Consider the following 24,660-nt stretch of genomic DNA (forward strand, 5'->3'; position numbering starts at 1 on the left):
CCCTGGGTTAGCAGGTCTGGGCGGATTGGCAACCGCCATGACCGACCTCCTGTCATGAAGAGTACGTCGGTGTACCAGGCCCTGCGCGGCCAGTCTGGCGCCACTAGAAGCACTGGAACACCCTCTCTCTTCACCAGAATGAGGAACCGGAATAATCACTTCGATTGAAAGAAGGAATTGAATCGCTTCTGTTAAAGCCAATCGTTTTCTCGGACAAGACGGAAACCCTGTGACGAAGAATCATCTGGGAGGAAGACCGAGCAGATCGATCTTGTAACCCTGGTTCACCACTCCCGAAATCTGGACATCCTCTGCTTGGGAGCACTGACAGGGAGGAAAGTGTTCTTACCTCCTGTTGCCTGACTAATAAAGGAGTCAAGCTGAGGTCCAAACAAAACACCTCCCAAAAAAGGAATGGGAATCACAATCAGAATTAGACTCATGTCCTAGAAGAGGTGCCGCCACCCTCTTCCGCCTACCTGAGGAAGACGGTGCGGCCGACTGCATCATCCTCTGCAAAGAGGAAGAAACCGTCACCAAACCCTGTACTGAGGATGCAAGACCCTGTACCCAGGCTGGTTCTACAGACTCCACTGGAGCAGAAACAGGCAAAATCTGAGCTGAGGAAGCTGAATCAGAGGAATGAGCAGCTTGAGACTGTACCTTCTGAGCAAGCAGTTCCACTGTATTAAATAGAGACCGAGCCCAGGCAGGCTCCTCCGTGTTTGAACACGCGGCAGCTGTTTCAACAGGAGTAGTCTCCGCGGGCCGACAGGATACGCATAGAGCCTGCGCGCCTGGCTGCCCAGACAGTAATTTAATGTGACAGACAGCACAGGTGGAACTTAACATAGTAGCACCAGTCCTACCACGCATAGATTTTTCCCTCTCTGACATGTTAACAGATGGGACAAAAACAGTACAGAGAAATACACACAATATAGATAACAAGCAGCACACAAACTACAAGAGAAAGTGAGGCTGCGATACAGCCAAAAGCTCCCCAATTTATAAAACAAATACAAACGTTTCACAAACCACCCCCAACCCTTTACCTTACAGTATACAGGATCAAAAAAGGGGAGAAGCAGGAGCTTTTAAAATGACTGTCTATTCTGGTGTCTGCACACAAGGAGTGAGAGACTACCACGGGGGAAGTGCAGAAGATGGAAACCGCTCCCCCCCCCCCCTCCCCCCCGGGCCCAGCTCTGGACTGGCTATCGTCCAAGTCTGACAATCACTACAACCAATCCAGAGCCTAACAGGGCTCACTGAGATAGCGACCCTTGGCAGACCCTGTTCCCTGAGCTAAAAATAGAACCTTATCTTTAAACAAACAAAATGACTGCTTTTAGGTCCTCTCATAGCAGCGGGACCTCTAACTGACAACCGCCGGCTGTCAGACCACGGAGACAGAAGTCTCTGATAACAGAAAAATAAAGAAAACTGAAAATAAAACAAAATTTGCTGCTAAGCAGCCCAGCACACAGCCCGTTCGCCGGGCACTTAAACAAGACTGGGCTCTAGCAGGAGGTGGGGTATAGAGGGGAAGGAGCCGGAGCTTTGTTTAACTGAAAGTAAAAGTGCCAGTGTTCACCTGTCCTACTCTATATCCCAAGGTCCCCAAGGTCCTGGTGTCCCCAGGGATGTTAGAGAAAAGGTCACCTCTAAAAATGAGATGGGTTTTAAAAGAGCATCAAAAGATTTGAAGGCTGTGGAAAAATTTGATTCAGCATGGTATGGAATTCCATAAGTGGGGAGCAGCACAGGAGAAGACTTATAGGCGGGAGTGAGAGTCAGAGACGAGACATGACGCAGGTCAGAGGTAGATCTAAGAGGGAGGGACGGAGAGTATTTTGATATGAGATTTGAGATGTAATCAGGGGTGTTGTTGTTGAGGGCTTTGTAGGTAAGGGTGAGTACTTTGAATGTGATTCTAGAAGACACAGGGAGCCAGTGTAGGGATTTCCATAGTGGTGCAGCAGATATGCAGCGGTGAGATAGAAAATCAGTCTTGAAGTATTGAAGTGTGGATATATGGGTATCACTAATACCAGATAGCAGGAGGTTACAATAGTCAAGACAGGAGATGATGAGAGAATGGATAAGAGTTTTGGTAGCATGTTGAGAAAGAAAAGGGTGTATTCTGGCAATGCTTTTAAGGTGAAGTTGACAGGACTGGGAGAGAGTCTGGATGTGAGGAATAAAGCAGAGGGCGGAGTCAAGTGTTACACCAAGGCAGCAGGCTTGGGAGACTGAGGAAACTGTGGTGTTATTGACAGTGAGGGAGATTTGAGGGCAGGTGGTGACTCTGACAGGAGGGAAGATAAGAAGTTCTGTTTTAGACATGTTGAGTTTTAGGTAGCGTTGGGACATCCATGTGGTGATAGCAGAAAGACAGTTGCTTACACGAGATAGTATAGAAGGAGAGAGGTCAGGGGAACAGATATATATTTGGGTGTCATCAGCATAGATGTGGCATTGGAAGCCGAATAAGAGAATTAGTGCCCCAAAAGAAGAGGTGTGCAATGCAAAAAGTATATTGTTAAGTATATTTTATTGCATATAAAACAATAAGGAAACTGCAATAAGTTCCACACATAAGCGATCTATTCCAGCAGTATTATGTTGATTACACACATTCCACTTGTTTGTGGACGGCAATTAAATTACAACATTTTAATATATTATATGACTGGATCATTGAATTGCCCTCCATAACGCAGTTGTCAATATACATTTAAGTATACACTCTGGAAATGTATTTATTCCTGGTTTTGTTTTTAACTTACATTAATAAAATTAACAACTTTTATGTTACTTAGAGTATTTCTGCAATCCTGTTGCATGTCTAACAGCTAATGAAAATCACTTTTCTCTTGTATAAATTCTCCAATGTCCAACAAGATCTGATTTATTTGTAAAACTCACATGTGTGAGTTCTCAGATGTCGAGTAAGACTTGATTTATGTGTAAAACTTTTCCCACACTCCGAACATAGAAATGGATTCTCACCGGTGTGACTACTCTGATGTGCAAGAAGGTTTGATTTATATGTAAAACTTTTCCCACATTTAGAACATGGAAACGGTTTCTCACCTGTGTGACTTCTCTGATGTGTAAGAAGATTTGCTTTATGTGTAAAACTTTTCCCACACTCAGAACATGGAAATGGTTTCACACCTGTGTGAGTTCTCAGATGTCTAATAAGATATGGCTTAAGTGTAAAACTTTTCCCACACTCAGAACATGGAAATGGTTTCTCACCTGTGTGACTTCTCAGATGTATAATAAGATATGGCTTATGTGTAAAACTTTTCCCACACTCAGAACACGAAAATGGTTGCTCACCTGTATGACTTCTCTGATGTGTAAGAAGATTTGCTTTCTGTGTAAAACTTTTCCCACACTCAGAACAAGGAAATGGTTTCACACCTGTGTGAGTTCTCAGATGTCTAATAAGATATGGCTTATGTGTAAAACTTTTCCCACACTCTGAACATGGAAACTGTTGCTCACCTTTGTGACTTCTCTGATGTGTAAGAAGATTTGCTTTATGTGTAAAACTTTTCCCACACTCAGAACATGGAAATGGTTGCCCACCTGTGTGACCTCTCTGATGTGTAATAAGATGTGACTTATGTATAAAACATTTCCCACACTCAGAACATGAAAATGGTTTCTCTCCTGTGTGAATTCTCAGATGTCTAATAAGATGTGATTTATGTGTAAACCTTTTCCCACACTCAGAACATGGAAATGTTTGCTCACCTGTGTGACCTCTCTGATGTGTAATAAGATGTGATTTATGTGTAAAACTTTTCCCACACTCAGAACATAAAAATATATGATCACCTCCATGAGCTGTACTATTTGTAGCAATATCTGAGTTATCTGTAGAGCATTCCTCAGGAATAGAGGGATCAGACGATAAACCTGCATTGTGAAGTACTAGATGTATATTTTGGTTATTGCAGGTTTCTACTGGATAATCTTGCATGTTTTCATGCTTTATTTTAAATTCCGGAGAAAACAATTGATGTCCTTCTGAGGTATTCCTGCTCTTGTGTCCACCTGTAGGAAAAAAAAGTAGAGATAGACATCTTGCATCTAACTATCATGTACCTAGCGCAAAGTTTAATAAAAAATGTGATCATTGTTGAGCGCACTCCTACAGATTGCTGCCCTGATACGCAAGAGTGCCACTTCACTCTTATACATAAACAATATTACTAAATGTGTATCTCAGGTGCACACCGCAAGTAGCACAGAAATATATATAATCAAATATAACTCAATATCATAAAACCATCTAATTAAAAAGCAGTTGGTTCCCAAAGTCATTTCAAATCCAAGCTGTGGATTAAGTCTTTTTTGTCTTCTCCACATATGAGTCAAAATGAAGCCCAAAAGAAAAAAAACCTCCTTTTTCACTAGTATTTCACCAAATTCTCACTTGTCACATTTTTCTCCAAAATGATGTTGTGACTGGATCACTTATAAATAACTTATGGTATAAATTTATTTAAAGGAAATAGCACAGGGAGCTTATTTATATAATTGTAAATGCACTTATTTTTGATATTGTGTATATTTTGGTATAAGAAATCTTTATTTCTGAGACCAGGGAAGAAAATTCGTTTTTTTTACTATTTTAAAATTGCTAGAGGCTAGATGCATTTTTTCTGATGTATATAACTGATACAATAATCCTTTGTTTAGAACGTCTTTTGTATATCTTGGAGTAAGGATATGCCTTTTTTGGGGTTTTGCAACTTTTCTTGGGGAATTCTTATCTTTGGAGGAAATGTGTATTCTGCAACGGTTGGAAGAAAGCATTCATGCTAATCTCATGTTGATTAGACCTTTTAATGTGAGTGTCCAGTACCCCTTAAGGGAAAGGGGTGTAATTAGACATGCTGTCAGATGTCCACTGTAAGATGCAGGAAATCACAGCAAGGTTTTAGGATATCATAGATAAGCGTAAATATTGTTAGCTTTGCATTGCATGTACATCTATGTTTGGGTAAACAAATTGCATCCGGATTCTATAAATAGCCTGTGAGGCTGTGTCTAAAACTGTATAAAAAGAGAGCCCTTGTACACTGAAATGTATCATTCTGATGTTCCAGAATGATACAGTGTGACATGAGTGTGACATGAGTGTCTCTTGTCAGGACACTTGAGCGAAATAAACATCACTCTTTGTTTCAAGACCCTGCTTGACAACTTCTTCAATATTTCTGTAATCCTGTGACCTACAGATTAAACCCAAAATCGAATCCGTTTCCGGCTGTTTGAGGTTTGCACTCAGCTCTTCAGTACCACCGCTCTGCCCGCTACCCAGAAGCTCTGGCCAGTGTAATAGGCCAGGGGGGATCCATCCACAGCACCCTGATCCATAGTAAGCGGTCAGGGGTACCAGCCAACGTGTACCAGCAAGGCGGTACCCTAGCAGCGACAGTTATCCTGATGGCACGTGGTTCTGGATGCCATAAAGGAGTCCAGTGGTGGCAGCAGGCTCCTCCTCCTACGGCAGGAGGAGCGAATTTGGAATAACGAAAGGGGATGGAGGCAAAGTAAGCCCAGCCGGTTCCCAGCAACAGACTGCTTTTTAATTAGATGGTTTTATGATATTTACTTATATTTGATTTGATTATATATATTTCTGTGCTACATGCGGTGTGCGCCTGAGATACACATTTATTAATATTGTTTAAGTATAATGATAGCTAGAATTACATTTCCTCTTTGTTTTTACATTGAGGGACAGATTATAATTCCCCAAAATGTTATTACTATTAAGGATGTTAAGTTGTTTCATTTCAATTTGCAAATTAAGAACACTTTAACACAACCCCATTACCAAGCCCATTACCAGTAATGACTGGTGAGAGTTTATAGCTCTGGGTGCGAGAAGGTGCAGTTCGTGTGAAGTGTCTGTTGTGATGGGCTGTGTGTGATCTTAGGGAGAGGGGATTACCTGCTATATGCTTTAGTATTGCAGTATTAGGATACACATATTGAGAATCAAACATTCAATAACATTATAACACAAGTAAGATAATGGGTAATGTCACACAGGGTGTCATCCTACTGACCGCTATTCAATCAGTATAGTAATGTCTGGTTTGAGAATGGGCAGCATAGTGGCTTAGTGAACAGCACTTCTGCCTCACAGCACTAGGATCATGAGATAGATTCCCGACCATGGCATTATATGGGTGGAGTTTGTATGTTCTCCATGTGTTTGCGTGGGATTCCTCCGGTATCTTCCCACACTCCAAAAACATACCATAGGTTAATTGGCTACTATTGAATTGACCTTAGTCTGTGTATGTTAGGGAATTTAGACTGCAAGCTCCAATGGGGCAGGGACTGATGTGAGTTCTCTGTACAGAGCTGTGAAATTAGTGGTGCTATATAAATAGCTGATGATGAAGGACCAGAGTGTGTGAGGAGGGGACTGGTCAGATCTCAGGGCACAGATTGAAATTGAGAAGTACAGGTCTAATAGTAGCTGAAGGCTCCTGACTCACCCACTGGGCAGATACTTTTTCCTTATTAGATTATACTGACAGAGCAGGGTGTAGAATAAGAGATTGTTGTAGTGACTCAACAAGGAGACTTTGTGACTCTTTTCTGTAACAGGTGTTTCTTACTCACCTGTGCTAATATCTGTGGGGATTTCCTCCTCTTTACACGGTTGTTCACCTTTCACATACGTCTCTTCTTCTCTCTCTGTAACTTCTACCTTAATAATAGTCAGGTCATCACCCTATATAACCCACAAAAATAAAATAACAACTTAATTATGTTGAATTTCATGAATTGAGATTAAACATAAGACTATCAGTGTATAAGACCCCCAGAGCTGCTGTACAGCTCATATAGTAAAACGACACTTTGGTATTCTGGTGAGACCCTCAATTCCATCTACCTGATATTCCTGCTGGATACTGTGATTTTCCACAGTACAATTTTGTAAATAATGAGGATGGTGACATCTCTCTGAGGTATTTCTGTTACTGGAACCATCTGTAGAAGACACACAGTGACTGAATACATGGTAGATAGATGATAATTAGATAATGTGTGTATCTAGGTGGCCCTCAAAACTGCTCTGTCCTTTACAATAAATGAAAGTCACCTCTTACCCAGTGATGTGAGCGTCCTGTGATTCTCCATCATCACGTCCTTGTACAGACCCTGGATTCCTTCTAAATTCTCCCTCTCCTGCATGTAGAAATAGACAGTAATATCCTGACACCATATAGAAACCTGACACACACACACTGATACAGTCATTAGGGCGATTCCATAAAAACATGGAGATAGGGGGTAATTCAATTATATTAAATTATCCGCAGGAGGAGCCCCCTGAACGACCGCGAGACACCATGCGCACATTTTTTTTTTTTTTACAGAAGTAACGCTCATCATTGCTTGAACCACACAGAGGTGTGAGCAAAAATGACCTTAACGTTATACCGTATTAACAATAAAAATGCGCATCCGCGATGTTCTTGAATACGCCCCATAAAGTCTAACAAGTAAAATCAAAAACAGATACAAGATTTTAGCCTCATTACTTAGTTGAAGTGCTAGATTTTGCCATTAGAGGAAAATAATTTTGATTTGTGTACAGTATTCAAATATTCACTGAAACAAACAATATATATATGGGCAGACTTTTATTTACTTGCATGTCAAGCAATGAAAATATGAGTTTGATCAAATTAACACCAGACTTCAAAATAATGGTTAATATAATGGGAAAAAGACGAATTGGCAGCCATACATATTTTCCTTTGCTATGGTTAGATAATACATACAACAGTTCACCTTTCCTTCTCCGGACAAGTGTTTTTCCAGATTCTACAAACAATCTGAAAGAGGAATTCCTCAGAGAAAATGAATTCCTCCTTAGCAGTCCAATCCCTGTACCTTTTGTAGAATATCAGTCATCATCATCAGTAGCGCTTTACAATTGGGGTCAAACATAATAAACTAATAACAAACTGGGTAAAACAGACAAAGAGGTGAGAAGGCCCTGCTAGCAAGCTTACAATCTATGGGACAATGGGAGTTTGACAACGAGGCTAAGGCTAAGTCTACATTTTGCATTTCGGCCCAGCCAGGCTGCAAAGGTAAAAGTGACTCCTAAGCTAAATGATCCTGTCACACAACAATGTTGGTCAGGGGGTAGTTGTTTTGTTTGAAATTGTGTAACGGGTGGTAATAGGGTAATCTAGTGAGGTTAAGAGGGTGGTTGAGGAATATTATAAGCTTGTCTAAAGAGGTTGGTTTTCAGATAACGCTTGAAAGTTTATAGACCAGAGGAGAGTCTTATTGTGCGAGGGAGTGAATTCCATAGAGTTGGTGTAGCCCGAAAAAAGTCCTGTAACTGGGAATGGAAGGATATAATGAGGGTGGATGAGACACACAGATCTTGTGCAGAACGGAGTTGCCGAGTTGGGAGATATTTTCAGACAAGAGAGAAGATGTATGTTGGTGCAGCTTTGTTGATGGCCTTGTAGGTTAGTAAAAGTATTTTATATTGAATTCGGTAGAAAACAGGCAACCAGTGTAGAGACATACAGAGTGATTCAACAGAGGAATAATGATTTGCAAGGAAAATCAATCTTGCTGCAGCGTGCAGAATAGATTGTAGGGGTTTCAGACTGTTTTAGGGAAAGCCAGTAAGGAGGGAATTGCAATAGTCGATGCGGGAGATGATAAGTGCATGAATTAAGGTTTTTGCAGTGTCTTGCGTGAGCTATGTGCGAATTCTGGAAATGTTCTTTAGATGTATGTATCATGATTTAGATATAGAGTCAATATGGGGAACAAAGGATAGGTGCGAGTCAAGGATTACATCTAGGTAGCGAGCTTGTGGGGTGGGATTTATGGTCATGTTATCAACAGAAATAGAAATGTCAGGTATTGGGAATATTATTAACTCTGTTTTAGAAAGATTAAGTTTGAGCTGGCGAGAGGACATCCAAGATGAAATGGCAGAAAGACAGTCAGTTACACGGGAAAACACAGATGTCGAGAGATCAGAAGAGGATAGATAAATTTGGGTATCATCCACTGAGAGATGATACTGAAATCCAAAGGAACAGATTATTTCCAAGAGAAGCGGTATAGAGAACAGCAGAGGACCTAGCACTGAGCCTTGCGGTACTGCAACTGATAAAGGAAGCGGAGTAGAGGTTGCCCCAGAGAAATTAACAGTGAAAGAGCGATTAGAAAGGTAGGATGAGAACCAGGATAAAACAGTGTCTTGAAGACCTAGGGATTGCAGTGTTTGTATGAGAACAGAGTGGTCAACGGTGTGAAATGCAGCCAAGAGATCCAGGAGAATTAGGAGAGAGTAATGGCGTTTAGTTTTAGCAGTGATCAGATCATTGACAACCTTAGTCAACGCAGTCTCCGTGGAGTGTTGAGAACGAAAGCCAGACTGAAGAGGATCCAACAGGTTGTTTGCGGAAAGGAAGCGTGTGAGACGAGTGTAGACAAGTCTCTCTAAAAGCTTGGAGGGGCACAGGAGCTGAGATATGGGACGGTAATTTGAGAGAGAGATTGGGTCTGTCCTTAATGTTTTTCCTGGAGAGAAGTGGCTTCTTTGCTGGCCTTCTTGACACCAGGCCATCCTCCAAAAGTCTTTGCCTCACTGTGCGTGCAGATGCACTCACACCTGCCTGCTGCCATTCCTGAGCAAACTCTGCACTGGTAGTGTCCCGATCCTGCAGGTGAATCAACTTTAGGAGATGGTCCTGGACCTTGCTGGACGTTCTTGAGCGCCCTGAAGCCTTCTTCACAATTATTGAAACTCTCTCCTTCTTGATGATCCAATAAATGGTTAATTTAGCTGCCATCTTACTAGCAGCAATATCCTTGTTTATGAATCCCTTTTTGTGCAAAGCAATAAAGACTGCATGTTTCCTTGCAGGAAACCATGATTAACAGAGGACGAACAATGATTTCAAGCACCACCCTCCTCTTAAATCTTCCAGTCTGTTATTCTAACTCAATCAGCATGACAGAGTGATCTCTACCCTTGTCCTTGTCAGCACTCTCACCTGCGTTAACGAGAGAATTACTAACCCAATGCCAGCTAGTCCTTTTGTGGCAGTTCATTGTCATGGCAAAGAGAGACTTTGAAATTAACTGCAATTCATCTGATCAATGTTCATGAGTTTCTGGAGTATATGCAAATTGCTATCATAAAAACTGAGGCAGCAGACTTTGTGAAAAAAAAATATCTGTGTCATTCTCAAAAGGTTTGGCCATGACTGCATATCACTGTACAGACCTCACTATATAATAATAACATAATATATTATGGATATAATACACAGTGTGTGATGGGATCTGTCTTATTTTTCTTCATATGTCACTGAACAGACCCCTCTTCACTATATAATAACATAAATGTGGCTGGATCGCTTATAAATAACTTATTTGTGGCTGGATCAAGTAGAAATAATGTATTGTAGAAATGCATTTCAATTAGTGGTGCAGGCACCAATGTATATAATTGCAAATGCACTTATTGTGTTACATTGAGATGTGTTTGGTATGGAAGTGTCATTATTTGGGTTTGTAACTTTGCTAGAGGAAGTCTGTTTGCTGATAGCAGGAAATGCTTAGCAAGTCATTTTATGTGAAGTGACAAACACATGTTTAGCCTTTATACCCAGAAGGGTACCGCTGCCTTTCTGTTTGGTGTGGCGGCATCTCAGGTAATGGAAGCATCAAGTTTTAGCACATATCAGAGTAGTGTTAATATTATATGTTAGCTTTGCATTGCATGTAAATCCATGTTTGGGAAAACATATAGTATCCTGATACCAAAAAATAGCTCAGACATTGCGAAACCATCTCGGATTGGTGGGCTGGCTTTCCCCCTGCCAGGAGTTATGTCAGAACTGTATAAAAAGTGAGCTGTTTGAGCATGAAATGTATCAGTCTTGTACCATCTATACTTCTGGAAAAATCGCTAGTGCCACAGGCTGGCGTGTGAACTGTCCTTGTTGGGACTACTTGCACTAATAAACCATCTTTTGCTTCAAGAACCTGCTTTGACGACTACTTACCCTGCTATAAATTCCTGTGACCTACAGAACAGACCCAAATCTAACCCGTTTTCCATTTGATCTGAGGTAGACCTAACATTCCAGTGCCAACGTTTTGCCCGCTACCTGCAGCACTGGCCAGTGTGATAAGCCAGGGGGGAACCATCCACAGCAACCCTGATCTGAAGGCAAGAGGTCAGGTGTACCACAAAGAGGGTACACTGGCAGTGAGAGTTACCCAGAAGGAAGCGGTGCTAGGTGCTAGTGTACAATTCTAGTGGTGGCAGCAAGCTCCTCCTATTGCGGCAGGAGAGACGTATTTGGGATACAGAAAGGGGACGGTGGCAAAGTAGGATCAGCCACACCCCAGCGACAACGGACATACGCGGTCCACCATTTCACAATAATATAATGCACAGTGTGTGCTGAGATCTGTCTTATTCCTCTTCATATATCACTGTACAGACCCCTCTCCTCTATATAATAATAACATAATATAACATGGATATACTACACAGTATGTGCTGGGAGCTGTTTTATTCCTCCTCATATATCACTGTACAGACCCCTCCACTCTATATAATAATAATAACATAATATAATATGTATATAATACACAGTGTGTGCTGGGAGCTGTCTTATTCCTCCTCATATATCACTGTACAGACCCCTCTCCTCTATATAATAATAACATAATATAATATGTATATAATACTCAGTGTGTGCTGGGAGCTGTCTTATTCCTCCTCATATATCACTGTACAGACCCCTCTCCTCTATATAATAATAACATAATATAATATGGATATAATACACAGCGTGTGCTGGGAGCTGTCTTATTCCTCCTCATATATCACTGTACAGACCCCTCTCCTCTATATAATAATAACATGATATAATATGTATATAATACTCAGTGTGTGCTGGGAGCTGTCTTATTCCTCCTCATATATCACTGTACAGACCCCTCTCCTCTATATAATAATAACATAATATAATATGGATATAATACACAGCGTGTGCTGGGAGCTGTCTTATTCCTCCTCATATATCGCTGTACAGACCCCTCTCCTCTATATAATAATAACATAATATAATATGTATATAATACTCAGTGTGTGCTGGGAGCTGTCTTATTCCTCCTCATATATCACTGTACAGACCCCTCTCCTCTATATAAAAATAACATAATATAATATGGATATAATACACAGCGTGTGCTGGGAGCTGTCTTATTCCTCCTCATATATCACTGTACAGACCCCTCTCCTCTATATAATAATAACATAATATAATATGGATATAATACACAGTGTGTGCTGGGAGCTGTCTTATTCCTCCTCATATATCACTGTACAGACCCCTCCCCTCTATATAATAATAATAAAATAATATGGATATAATACACAGTGTGTGCTGGGATCTGTCTTATTCCTCCTCATATATCACTGTACAGACCCCTCTCCTCTATATAATAATAACATAATATAATATGGATATAATACACAGCGTGTGCTGGGAGCTGTCTTATTCCTCCTCATATATCACTGTACAGACCCCTCTCCTCTATATAATAATAACATAATATAATATGGATATAATACACAGTGTGTGCTGGGAGCTGTCTTATTCCTCCTCATATATCACTGTACAGACCCCTCTCCTCTATATAATAATAACATAATATAATATGGATATAATACACAGTGTGTGCTGGGATCTGTCTTATTCCTCTTCATATATCACTGTACAGACCCCTCTCCTCTATATAATAATAACATAATATAATATGTATATAATACTCAGTGTGTGCTGGGAGCTGTCTTATTCCTCCTCATATATCACTGTACAGACCCCTCTCCTCTATATAATAATAACATAATATGGATATAATACACAGTGTGTGCTGGGATCTGTCTTATTCCTCCTCATATATCACTGTACAGACCCCTCTCCTCTATATAATAATAACATAATATAATATGGATATAATACATAGTGTGTGCTGGGAGCTGTCTTATCCCTCCTCATATATCACTGTACAGACCCCTCTCCTCTATATAATAATAACATAATATAATATGGATATAATACACAGTGTGTGCTGGGAGCTGTCTTATTCCTCCTCATATATCACTGTACAGACCCCTCTCCTCTATATAATAATAACATAATATAATATGGATATAATACACAGTGTGTGCTGGGAGCTGTCTTATTCCTCCTCATATATCACTGTACAGACCCCTCTCCTCTATATAATAATAACATAATATAATATGGATATAATACACAGTGTGTGCTGGGATCTGTCTTATTCCTCTTCATATATCACTGTACAGACCCCTCTCCTCTATATAATAATAACATAATATAATATGTATATAATACACAGACTGTGGTGGGAGCTGTCTTATTCCTCCTCATATATCACTGTACAGACCCCTCTCCCCTATATAATAATAACATAATATAATATGGATATAATACACAGTGTGTGCTGGGAGCTGTCATGACATAATATGTATATAATAAATTACCTGACAATGTTACACATTTCCCTCCATATAAAATGGCGTCTGCAGACTGTGACCACGCCCCCTCCATAGCGTCACTCGGTGCTAGCAAAGAAATAATTGTAGCGATTTCTTGTGTCTCTGAAAGACTACAACAAAATGGCCGCCGCTCATCTGAAATGATGACACTAATAGATTAACTTTTTTAACTCTAGCGATAAAATATATCCAGACTTAGTTCCTGCTAGTTAGAAGACATGAGCTTCATTTTCCCTCAGATTTAAATCAAGTATTTCTGCACTGGCTGATATCCATTATCAGTACTACAAGAAAATGGCCGCTGAGCTCCTACACTGAGGACACTCATTGTCATATGAAATTAACAATATTTCTCCTCTGTTTAAACTAGATATCGAGCAGTGATCTCATAGCACAGTAATGTATGTTATATCTGCAATGTTCTTATAATATATTAGTATATACATGGTATCTCCTACATATACATATGTGGATATATATGACTATACTTTATTTTACACACCATTATATACCATGTAATACACAATTATATACCAAATAATACACCATTATATATAATATACCATATATTACACTACCATAAAATACTCCATTATATACAATATACATACCTGCCAACTTTGCAGATCTTTGAACAAACATATACTCAGATATAAATATACCACGCCCAGGACAGAGTCCTAAAAACAGGATTGTCCCAACTAAATGGGGAGAGTTGGGAGGTTTTCATATATGTATATTATATGTTACATATGTTTTATTTCTCGTGGATCTCATGGAGGGGATGTGGCTGGATCACTTATAAATAACTTATTGTAAACATATATTTAAATTATTAGCACAGTGTGCTAATTTATATAATTGCAAATGTACTGATTCTTGATACTGTGTATTGGAAATGCACTTGATTCATTATATTACGCTTTTTTTCATAGGAAATGTATTCATGGCTAAGACAGAGCCACGGATGAGATTTATTTGTGTTTTCTAACTTTGCTAGAGGAAATCTCCATTAAGGCATATGTGGGGAGGGAGTCTGTTTCGCTGATAGCAGGAAATGCTAAATAAGTCTTCAGTCTGAGTGCCCAACACTTGAATACACAATAGGGGATCGTTACCCGTGTGCAGGTCTTGTTAGACAGACAGGAAACCAAATATTGTAAACAGCACATGATGTAGGATATCACATGTAAGGGTAAATTTTGTGAAGTGTAAATTGCATTTCAATCCATGTTTGGGGAAACATATTGCATCCCGAGACTAAACATATCTCAGACTTCAGGGGGCTGGCTTACCCTGCAAGGCTGTTGTGAGGGTATAAAAGAATTAATAGTTATTAAGATGTTCAAATATATGTGTGAAATGCCTTAAAATACTACATACTACAGATGCAGGACAACGCCTTGAAGAAAAACAAGTATTTCCTATAGAACAGACAATAGCAGGATGCCAGACTGAAGGAAACGGCCGGCAGGAAAAGCACGTAATGCTGAACAAAGGATGTTGCCTTATATGTATTATTGTTGCAAAGAAATATTTGCTGAGCTAAAGAGATTTCCTTATATGTACTTGTTGTTAACCAGTTAATGCTGGTATAAATAAAGGGCCAGTCTAGCAAAGACCCTCAGAGCTGATTTTGAAACTGTAACACCTTGTTTGTGTTTCACTTCTTCACTCTGCTGTCGACAGCAAAATACCACATAGGAAATCAGGTTATTAGAGATTGATAGTAGGGGCACCAAGCCTCGGTACCCCAACACTGTGTCCAAAACTGTATAAAACAGCACTGGTTTGTACTTAAATGTATTATTATTGTTCCATTTGACCTGATCACTGGTACCTTCAATCATGCTGAAATTCCTGTGACCTACAGATTAGACCCAACTCTAATCCGTTCCCAGCTGTACTGAGGTTTGGACCCAGCTTTCCGGTACCACCGCTCTGCCCGCTACTCAGCAGCTCTGACCAGTGGGATAGGCCAGGAGGGATCCATCCACAGCAACCCTGATCTACAGGAAGAGGTCAGGGGTACCAGCCCAGGTACACCAGTAACAGGGTACACTAGCAGGAACAGTTCCCCAGAAGGAACGCGGTTCTGAATGAGTCCATTGGTGGCAGCATTGTAAGCCCCTCCTAATGCGGTTAGAGGGTGCATTTGGGATAAAGAAAGGCAATGCAAGCCCAGCTGGTTTCCAGCAACAACAGACAGGGTGACATAGGCGGTCCATCCTGTCACTGGGGACATCTGAGATATTGGCCAGTATGACTATGTTATTACTGTATGTATTATTTCTTGATATATAGATATATATATATATACACATTTTTTTTTGTTTAGTGAACTCTGGTACTGTTACAGGAGCACCGACACAGATAGTAAGTGTATATATATATATATATATATATATATATATATATATATATCTAATATATAAATGCTTAGTGGTGTCTGTCTGTGTGTGTGTGGAAAAAAACAACCAAGTTGCAGCGCCACCTGCTGGGCAGAGTTATACACTGACCTATTAAATTCTTAGTGTGTGTGGGGAAAAAAATTCAAAAAGGGCTGAAATTTGGTAGCGCTCAAACTCATTTTCGTGAGGTAATTTTACCTCATGAACACACACGTGTAGAGGCGTGCGTTAGTGTGTGTGTGTGTGTGTGTGTGTGTGTGTGTGTGTGTAAAAAACTATTTTCTCAGAAAGGGCTCATCCAATTGACCTGAAATTTGGTATACTGACATTATTTGACAAAAAAATTAGAATAGTCAAGTCAGTTAACTTCCATCATTCCCCCTTCCCCCCGTGGGAGGGGTAGTAAAGGCTAAATTTACGAGTTGAGGGGTCAAACTCATTTCCGTGAGGTAATTTTACCTCATGAACACACATTAAAAAGGGCGCTTGCGTCAGGAAGTAACGATCTTCCCCTGAGGAGGCCTGGGCTAGGCCCAAATGCATGACAAGAACCTTTTTAAGACCTTAAGTATCTTGATTTGACTAGAATGCATGAGTATCATGCACGGGTTAACTTGTATATATATATATATATATATATATATATATATATATATATATACACACACACACTTACTCTGTAAACATAATATGCCCAATAGTAGAAATAAAACTCTTTTACCTCTGCTATCACCTCCACTCTCCCACACTCTATTCATGTCTTCTCCTTCCCTTTAGGCTTTAAGCTCTCACTAGCAGGGCCCAATTTCCTCATGTTCTTCTTCTATTTGATCACCCTCCATACCTCCAAAGCCATGGCCAAAAGTTTTGAGAATGACACAAGTATTGGTTTTCAAAAAGTTTGCTGCTTCAGTGTTTTTAGACCTTTTTGTCAGATGTTGCTATGGTATACTGAAGTAACATTTCAAGCATTTCATAAGTGTCAAAGGCTTTTATTGACAATTACATTGAGTTTATGCAAAGAGTCAATATTTGCATTGTTGACTTTTCTTTTTGAAGACCTCTACATTTCGCCCTGGCATGCTGTCAATCAACTTCTGGGCCACATACTGACTGATGCTGCCCATCCTTGTCTAATCAATGATTGGAATTTGTCAGGGATTTTGTTTGTCCACCCGCCTCTTGAGAATTGACCACAAGTTCTCAATGGGATGAAGGTCTGGGGAGTTTCCTGGCCAAAATCTCGATGTTTTGATCCCCAAGCTAATTAGTTATCACTTTTGCCTTATAGCAAGGTGCTTCATTATGCTTGAAAAGGTTTTGTTCGTCACCAAACTGGTCTTGGATGGTTGGGATAAGTTGCTCTTGGAGGATATTTTGGTACCATTCTTTATTCATAGCTGTGTTCTTAGGCAAAATTGTGAGTGAGCCCACTCTCTTGGCTGAGAAGCAATCCCACACATGAATGGTCTCAGGATGCTTACTGTTGGCATGACACTGGACTGATGGTAGCGCTCACCTTTCCTTCTCCGGACAAGCGTTTTACCAGATGCGCCAAACAATCTGAAAGGGGATTCATCAGAGAAAATGACTTTACCCCAGTTGTCAGAAGTCCAATCCCTGTACCTTTTGTAGAATATGAGTCTGTCTCCAATGTTTTACCTGGAGAGAAGTCACTTCTTTACTGGCCTTCATGACACCAGGACATCCTCCAAAAGTCTTTGCATCACTATGCATGCGTGAGATTCCTGAGCAAGATCTGCACTGGTGGTGCCCCGATCCCGCAGCTGAATCAACTTTAGGAGACAATCCTGGCACTTGCTGGACAATCTTGGGCACCCTGAAGCCTTCTTCACAACTATTGAACCTCTCTCCTTGAAGTTCTTTATGATCTGATAAATGGTTGATTTAGGTGCAATCTTACTAGCAGCAATATCCTTGCCTGTGTAGCCTTTTTTTGTGCAAGGCAATGATGACTGCACATGATTCCATGCAGCTAGCCATGGTTAACAGAGGAAGAACAATGATTTCAAGCACCATCCTCCATTTAAAGCATCCAGGCTGTTATCCTAACTCAATCAGCATAAGAGTGACCTCTAGCCTTGTCCTTGTCAACACTCTCACCTGTGTTAATGAGAGAATCACTGACCTGAAATCATCTGATCCTTTTGTGGCAGAGCTGAAATGCAGTGGAAATGTTGTTTTTGAGATAAAGTTCATTCTCATGGCAAAAAAAGGACTTTGAAGTGAATTGCAATTCATCTGATCAATCTTCATGACATTCTGGAGTATGTGCAAATTGCCATCATAAAAACTGAGGCAGCAGACTTTGTGAAAAATAATATTTGTGTCATTCTCAAAACTTTTGGCCATGTCTGTACATGCATTTTAAAAAAAACGCACTTTACGTTTGCTTTGCATTCCTTAATAAGGCCCACAGTAGCTTAAAGTCAATCCCTCAGAAATGAATCAACACCATATGGTCAGCCACAATGGCGCAATAGAGCATGTACATTATTACCACATTGTCAGATAATTCTTGTGATGACTGACGCAGGTACATAGTGAAGACACATGCATGGAATAATTTTTAAGTGAAACTATATTGTCGGCAACTAGTGAAAACCCTTTGTAGACATTGCCTGCTTGCTCTGTTTGAATCCTCAAAGTCCTGTGAAGGATTAAAGATGCATATTTTTATTCCAGTATTCAGCCCAGTAAGACGCCGATTTCCCATAGTCAAAAGGAGGGTAATTACCTAGGGGATATGGTAAGTAAAAAGGGTTAAAGAGTCAGAGATGGGCAGTGGTGAGGTTTAATTTCTTTTCCAACAAGCCGTGACTGAGGATTGCTATTTTTGTTAAACTGAACTATATGGACCTATTGTGTGGGCTGTGTGTACTGTTGCTGGTTGGAACACATCCAGGGCAAGGTGAGCTCACCAAAAGTGGGGAGACTCTGTAGACTGTTCTCTATCTGAGCTTAGTGGCTGAAGATGGAAGCCAGACCCTCTGGCGTGCAACCAACAACGAGCTCCCTATTAGACTACTACAGGGCACAATATCCCAATGAGTAAGTACGCCTGTACATCGATCAGTCACAATATTAAAACTACTGATAAGTGAAGTGAATAACATTGATTATCTTGTTACAATGGCACCTGTCAATGGGTGGGATATTTTAGGCAGCAAGTAAACAGTCAGTTGTTGAAGTTTGTGTGTTGGAAGCAGGAAAAATGGGAAAGCAAAAGGATCTGAGCAACTTTGACAAGGGCCAAATTGTGATGGCTAGACGACTGGGTCACAGCATCTCCAAACCAGCAGCTCTTGTGGGGTGTTCCCGGTATGCAGTGGTAGTACCTACCAAAAGTGGCCCAAGGAAGGATCGGTGTACCGGTGTCACGGTCTGCCTCCGTCTGCTTTGCAACATCTCCCTTTTGAATGCTGCTTGCATCCTGCAGCCCCTGTTTGTTTTGAACTGTGCAGTATTTGTGTTCATTTTATGTGTTAGCAGCAGTACCTCTGATGACCAGAAGTGCTGCTATTGTGTCTGCTTCTAGTTCCTTAGGAGTTAACTATACTGCACTAATTATCCCTGGCACCTGGGTGTTAACTATGTATACCTGTCTCTCCCAGCAGTCATTGCTGGTTATTGTTGTCACATCCTGATGTTACACTCTGTGGTCACTTCCTCCTGTTGTGCTCCTGGATTTATGCTGCTTGAGATCTATCTCAACATACATTGTGCTGACCTGTTTCATCTGTGAACCTGGGACTTACCTGTGCATTTCCCTGTACTTGCTGCCTGGAATCTTTCCTCACCTCCCGTTTACCTGCAACTGCTGTATATCTGGTAATTTCTGCAAGCTTATTATTACATCTTCTGTTCATACTCTCCAGCAATAAATGTATGTTTTTTCACCTTATCCATGGCTCCTTGGCTGTATTCCTACATTGATTCGTGACAACTGGCAACAGAGTCATGGGTGCTGAAAACTCATTAATGCGCAGGAGTAGCGAAGGCAAGCCCGTCTGTACCAATCCCACAGAAGAGCTACTGGAGCACAAATTAGAGTGTTAGAGTGCCCATGCTGACCCCTCTCCACTGCTAAAGGCACCTACAATGGACACTTGAGCACCAAATCTGCACTATGGAGCAATGGAAGAATGTGGCCTGCTCTGATGAATCACGATTTCTTTTACATCATGCGGACGGCTAGTTGCGGGTGTGTCGCTTACCTGGGGAACAGATGGCACCAGGATGTACTATGGGAAGAAGGCAAGCCAGCGGAGGCAGTGTGACGCTCTGGGCCATGTTCTGGAGAGTGGTACAATAATGAATGTCTGCAGGCAATAGTAAAGTGTGGTGGAGGTTCCATGCAAGCTTAGGGCTGCATTTCAGCAAATGGAGTTGGGGATTTGTGCAGAATAAATTGTGTGCTCAATGCTGAGAAATACAGGCAGATACTTATCCATCATGCAATACCATCAGAGAAGTGTCTGATTGGCTCCAAACTTGTTCTGCAGCAGGGCAATGACCCCAAACATACAGCCAATGTCATTAAGAACTATCTTTAGCGTAAAGAACAAGGAGTCCTGGAAGTGATGTTATGGCCCCCACAGAGCCCTGATCTCAACATACCGAGTCTGTCCAGGATTACATGAAAAGACAGAAGGATTTGAGCAAACCTACATCCACAGAAGATCTGTGGTTCTCCAAGATGTTTGGAACAACCTCTCTGCTGAGTTCTTTTAAAAACTGTGTGCAAGTGTACCTAGAAGAATTGATGCTGTTTTGAAGGCAAAGGGTGGTCACGCCAAATATTTATTTGATTTAGATTTCTCTTCTGTTCATTCGCTTTACATTTTGTTAATTGATAAAAAGAAACTATTAACGTTATTTTTGAAATCCTTCTTACTTTGCAGCATTTTTTCCACACCTGCATAAAACTTTTGCACAGTATTGTATATACCGATAAGCCACAACATCAAAATCACCTGCCTAATATTGTATAGGTCCCCCACATGCCACCAAAACAGCTCTGACCCATCGAGGTATAGACCCCATAAGACCTCTGAAAGTGTCCTGAGGTATCTGGCACAAAGGCATTAGCGGCAGGTCCTTTAAGTCCTCTTAGTTGCAAAGTGGGTCCTCCATGGCTTTGCTTTATTTTTCCATAACATCACACAGATGCTCAATCAGATTGAGATCTGGGGAATATGAAGGCCAAGTCAATATCTTAAACTCTTTGTCATGTTCCTCACATCATCCCTGAACAATTTCTGCAGTGTGGCGCATTACTATATATTTACTATATGAAAGAGGCCATCAGGGAATACCACTGCCATGAAGGGGTGTACTTGGTCTGCAACGTTTAGGTACGTGGTGTCAAAGTAACATCTACATAAATGCCAGGACCCAAGGTTTCCCAGCAGAACATTGCCCAGAGCATCACAACTCCTCTGCCGGCTTGCCTTCTTCCCATAGTGCATACTTGTACCATCTCTTCCCCAGGAAAACGCACATGCACCAGCCATCCACATGATGTAAAAGAAAATGTGATTCATCAGCCCAGGCTACCTTCTTCCATTGCTCCATGGTCCAGATCTGGTGTTCATGTGCCCACTGTAGGTGTTTTAGGTGGCGGACAGGGGTCAGCATGGGCACTCTGACCGATCTGCAGCTATGCAGCAAACTGCAGTGCACTGTGGGTTCTGACACCTTTCTCTCATAGCCAGCATTAACCTTTTCAGCAATTTGTACTGCAGTAACTCTCCTGTGGGATTGGACCACAAGCGCTAGTTTTCGCACCCCATGCGCATTAATGAACCTTGTGCACCCATGACCCTGTCTCCGTTTGTCCTTACTTGGACCACTTTTGGTAGCTACTAACCACTGCCTATCGGGAACACCTCAAAAGACCTGCGGTTCTAGAGATGCTCTGACCCAGTCGTTTAGTCATCACAATATGACCCTTTTCAAAGTCGCTCAGATTCTTACGCTTGTTCTATTTTCCTGCTTCCACAACATTAACTTCAATAACTGACTGTTCACTTGCTGCCCAATATATCCCACCCCTTGACAGGTGCCTTTGTAACGAGATAATAAATGTTATTCACTTCACTTATCAATGGTTTTAATGTTGTGACTGATCACTGTATAATTACTTTCCATATTCAGCTAATCATTATTTAGTGTCTCAATTAACCTCTGTGTAGGTTACAATAAATCTGGTTTATTGGTTATCAGTGTCAGTGTGAGCTTTTATTCCAGAACCACATAGGTTTCCAGCTTGCCTCCTAGACCATAATAGGGGTACACTGAAGATAAAACTGACTCCCAGACAAATCTCAGGATATCATCAACTGGGTTCCAGTACAGTCCTCTCCTCTGGCCATCGTGGCAACAGCTTCAAAGAGATCACTGTGGCAACATTTACTGAATAAAGAAAAGCTTATTATTTTATCATCTTAACAGGGAACAAGTAACGAACGTTACAAGCTGGGTAATACTTTAATAAGACCACGTGGAATAAACACTAAGTGGTATTTATCAAACTTTCTTAAAAGGAAAAGTGTAGGTGTTGTCCATAGCAACTAATCTGATTCTAGCTATCATTTTCCAGAATGAGATACATAAATGAGAGCTAGAATCAGTTTAGTTGCTATGGGCAACACCTCCAATTTTTCTTTTAAGGTTTCATAAATCTACCCCCAAGAGCTAACAGCCCTACACTATAGCTAGTATACATGACACTTTGGAATGTAATTCCAGGAAATGACACAATATAGCTACCAATTTAGGGAGCACTGACTGAAATAAGAAAAAAATGGATGGTATATTACCAACCAACTTCATGCACATCCCCTTATCAGCTGCTCCGTTCCTTCATTTTTCCCTCTTGTTTAAATAATATTAATAAAAACAAGTCAACTTGGTTGGCAATTAGATTTTATTACCTTGTTTGTGTACTGACAACATAATGGCATATCATATACATATATGTACAGTGCTGTTATTTTTATCTACTTATTCACTATATAAAGAATAAAAAGTATACAAAACACACATAAATCAGATCATAAGCCACTCTGCTAATTACAATACTTGAGGTATAATAAAACATAGAATAGCAATATACTTCAACTTACATATAAGCAGCATCAAATATAAGGCACTTAAATCAATTAAAACACAGATGTCACCAACACACAGTGCTGGCAGCCATTTTGTGCCCATTCTATAGAATGCAGCCAATCAATTCATTCAGGTACCTCAGTGATGTCTCTAGTCCCAAGTGAATTGGTCGGCTGTATTCTCATGAATGGTACGGTCTAATACATTTCTGCCTCCTTGTGTGTTAAGCTGTAATTTTTAGACAAACCATGCTACAGTTAGTATCGTAAAGCTAGTTAAGTAACTGAAAAAAATGCAACTTCACAGAGCATTTAATTATACACAAATACACCTGTGACTGGATCACTGTTAAATAACTTTTGGTAAAAATTTATTTAAAGCGAATAGCGCAGGGCACTTATTTATGTAATTGCATCTGCACTTATTTTTTGATATTGTTTATATTGTGGATAGGTAATTGTCATTTCTGAGACCAGGGAAGAAATTTGTCTTTTGTCCTACTTTGCTGTAGGAAATGCCTATTTCTGATGCATATATCTGACACAATGAGCCTGTGTTTACCAAGCCTTTGGTGTATTGTGGCTTGAGAAACTAGCTTGTTGTATGTCCCTTTTGTTGTTGTGTGAATATGAATTCCGAACGGTCTGATGAAAGGCCATGTGTTAATTACATCTTTTGATGTATGAGGTTTAACTTGGAGACAGGAAGGTTTTAATTTAAAACGTGCTGCCACATTTCCTGCATCTCAAAGGTGCAGCAAGGTTTTTAAGAATTTAAAAGGCAAGTATAAATACTAGTGACTTTGCAATGTATGTAAATTTATGTTTGTATGAATAGAGTATATCCTGTTTCTAAAAATAGACTATTTCTGAACTGTATAAAAGATGTGCTCTGTGAGCATGTAATCATTCTTCTGACTTCATCTGACCTGACCACTGATACCTTAAATCAGTGGGACTGTCCTTGTCAGGACACTTGAGCAATAAAACATCACTCTGCTTCAAAGAACTGCTTGAAAACATCTTCAATATTGCTGTTTCCTGTGATATACATATTAGACCCTAAAATCTAATCCGTTCTCCGGCTGTGTCTGCGGTTTGGACCCAAGTGCTTCCAGTACCATCGCCTGCCTGCTACCTGCAGCCCTGGTTAGTGTGATAGGCCATGGGGTATCCATCCACAGCATCCCTGATCCATAGTAAGAGGTCAGGAGGACCAGTCCAGGTACACCAGTGAGGAGACACGCTAGCAGCGTTAGTGACCCAGAAGGAACGTGGTTCTGAGTGCCATAGAAGGAGCTCAGTGGTGGCAGCAGGCCCCTCCCACTGCGGCAAGAGGGGCGTATTCGAAATAACAAAAGGGAACGGTGGCAAAGTAAGCCCAGCCGGTTCCTCGCAACAACAGACAGGGTGGCATAGGCGGTCCATCCTGTCACAACACCTATTTATTGGCCTAGTGCATACATAGAAGTAT

General features: G+C 40.7%; 1 protein-coding gene and 1 long non-coding RNA gene across 8 annotated transcripts in view; both read right to left on the reverse strand.

Moving 5' to 3' along the window:
• Positions 1-24,660, reverse strand: part of LOC142151043 (uncharacterized) — a 160,374-nt gene that overhangs the window by 35,722 nt on the left and 99,992 nt on the right. For 5 of the 7 annotated variants that reach the window (XM_075206310.1, XM_075206312.1, XM_075206311.1 and 2 more), the window contains one exon: positions 3,937-4,074. In XM_075206310.1, the coding sequence (XP_075062411.1) occupies positions 3,937-4,074 (138 nt within the window). Of the gene's footprint in view, positions 1-3,936; positions 4,075-24,660 lie in introns of those variants that run through there. The other 2 variants (XM_075206314.1, XM_075206313.1) reach the window with 1 other exon arrangement.
• On the reverse strand, positions 6,960-13,660 carry LOC142151066 (uncharacterized). Its single transcript, XR_012691137.1, has 4 exons — positions 13,625-13,660; positions 7,836-7,889; positions 7,151-7,236; positions 6,960-7,038 (listed from the first exon to the last, which is right to left on the reverse strand). It is a non-coding gene; the product is annotated as an uncharacterized LOC142151066 (long non-coding RNA).

Source organism: Mixophyes fleayi, chromosome 4, assembly GCF_038048845.1.
Source record: "Mixophyes fleayi isolate aMixFle1 chromosome 4, aMixFle1.hap1, whole genome shotgun sequence".
NCBI lineage: Eukaryota > Metazoa > Chordata > Amphibia > Anura > Limnodynastidae > Mixophyes > Mixophyes fleayi.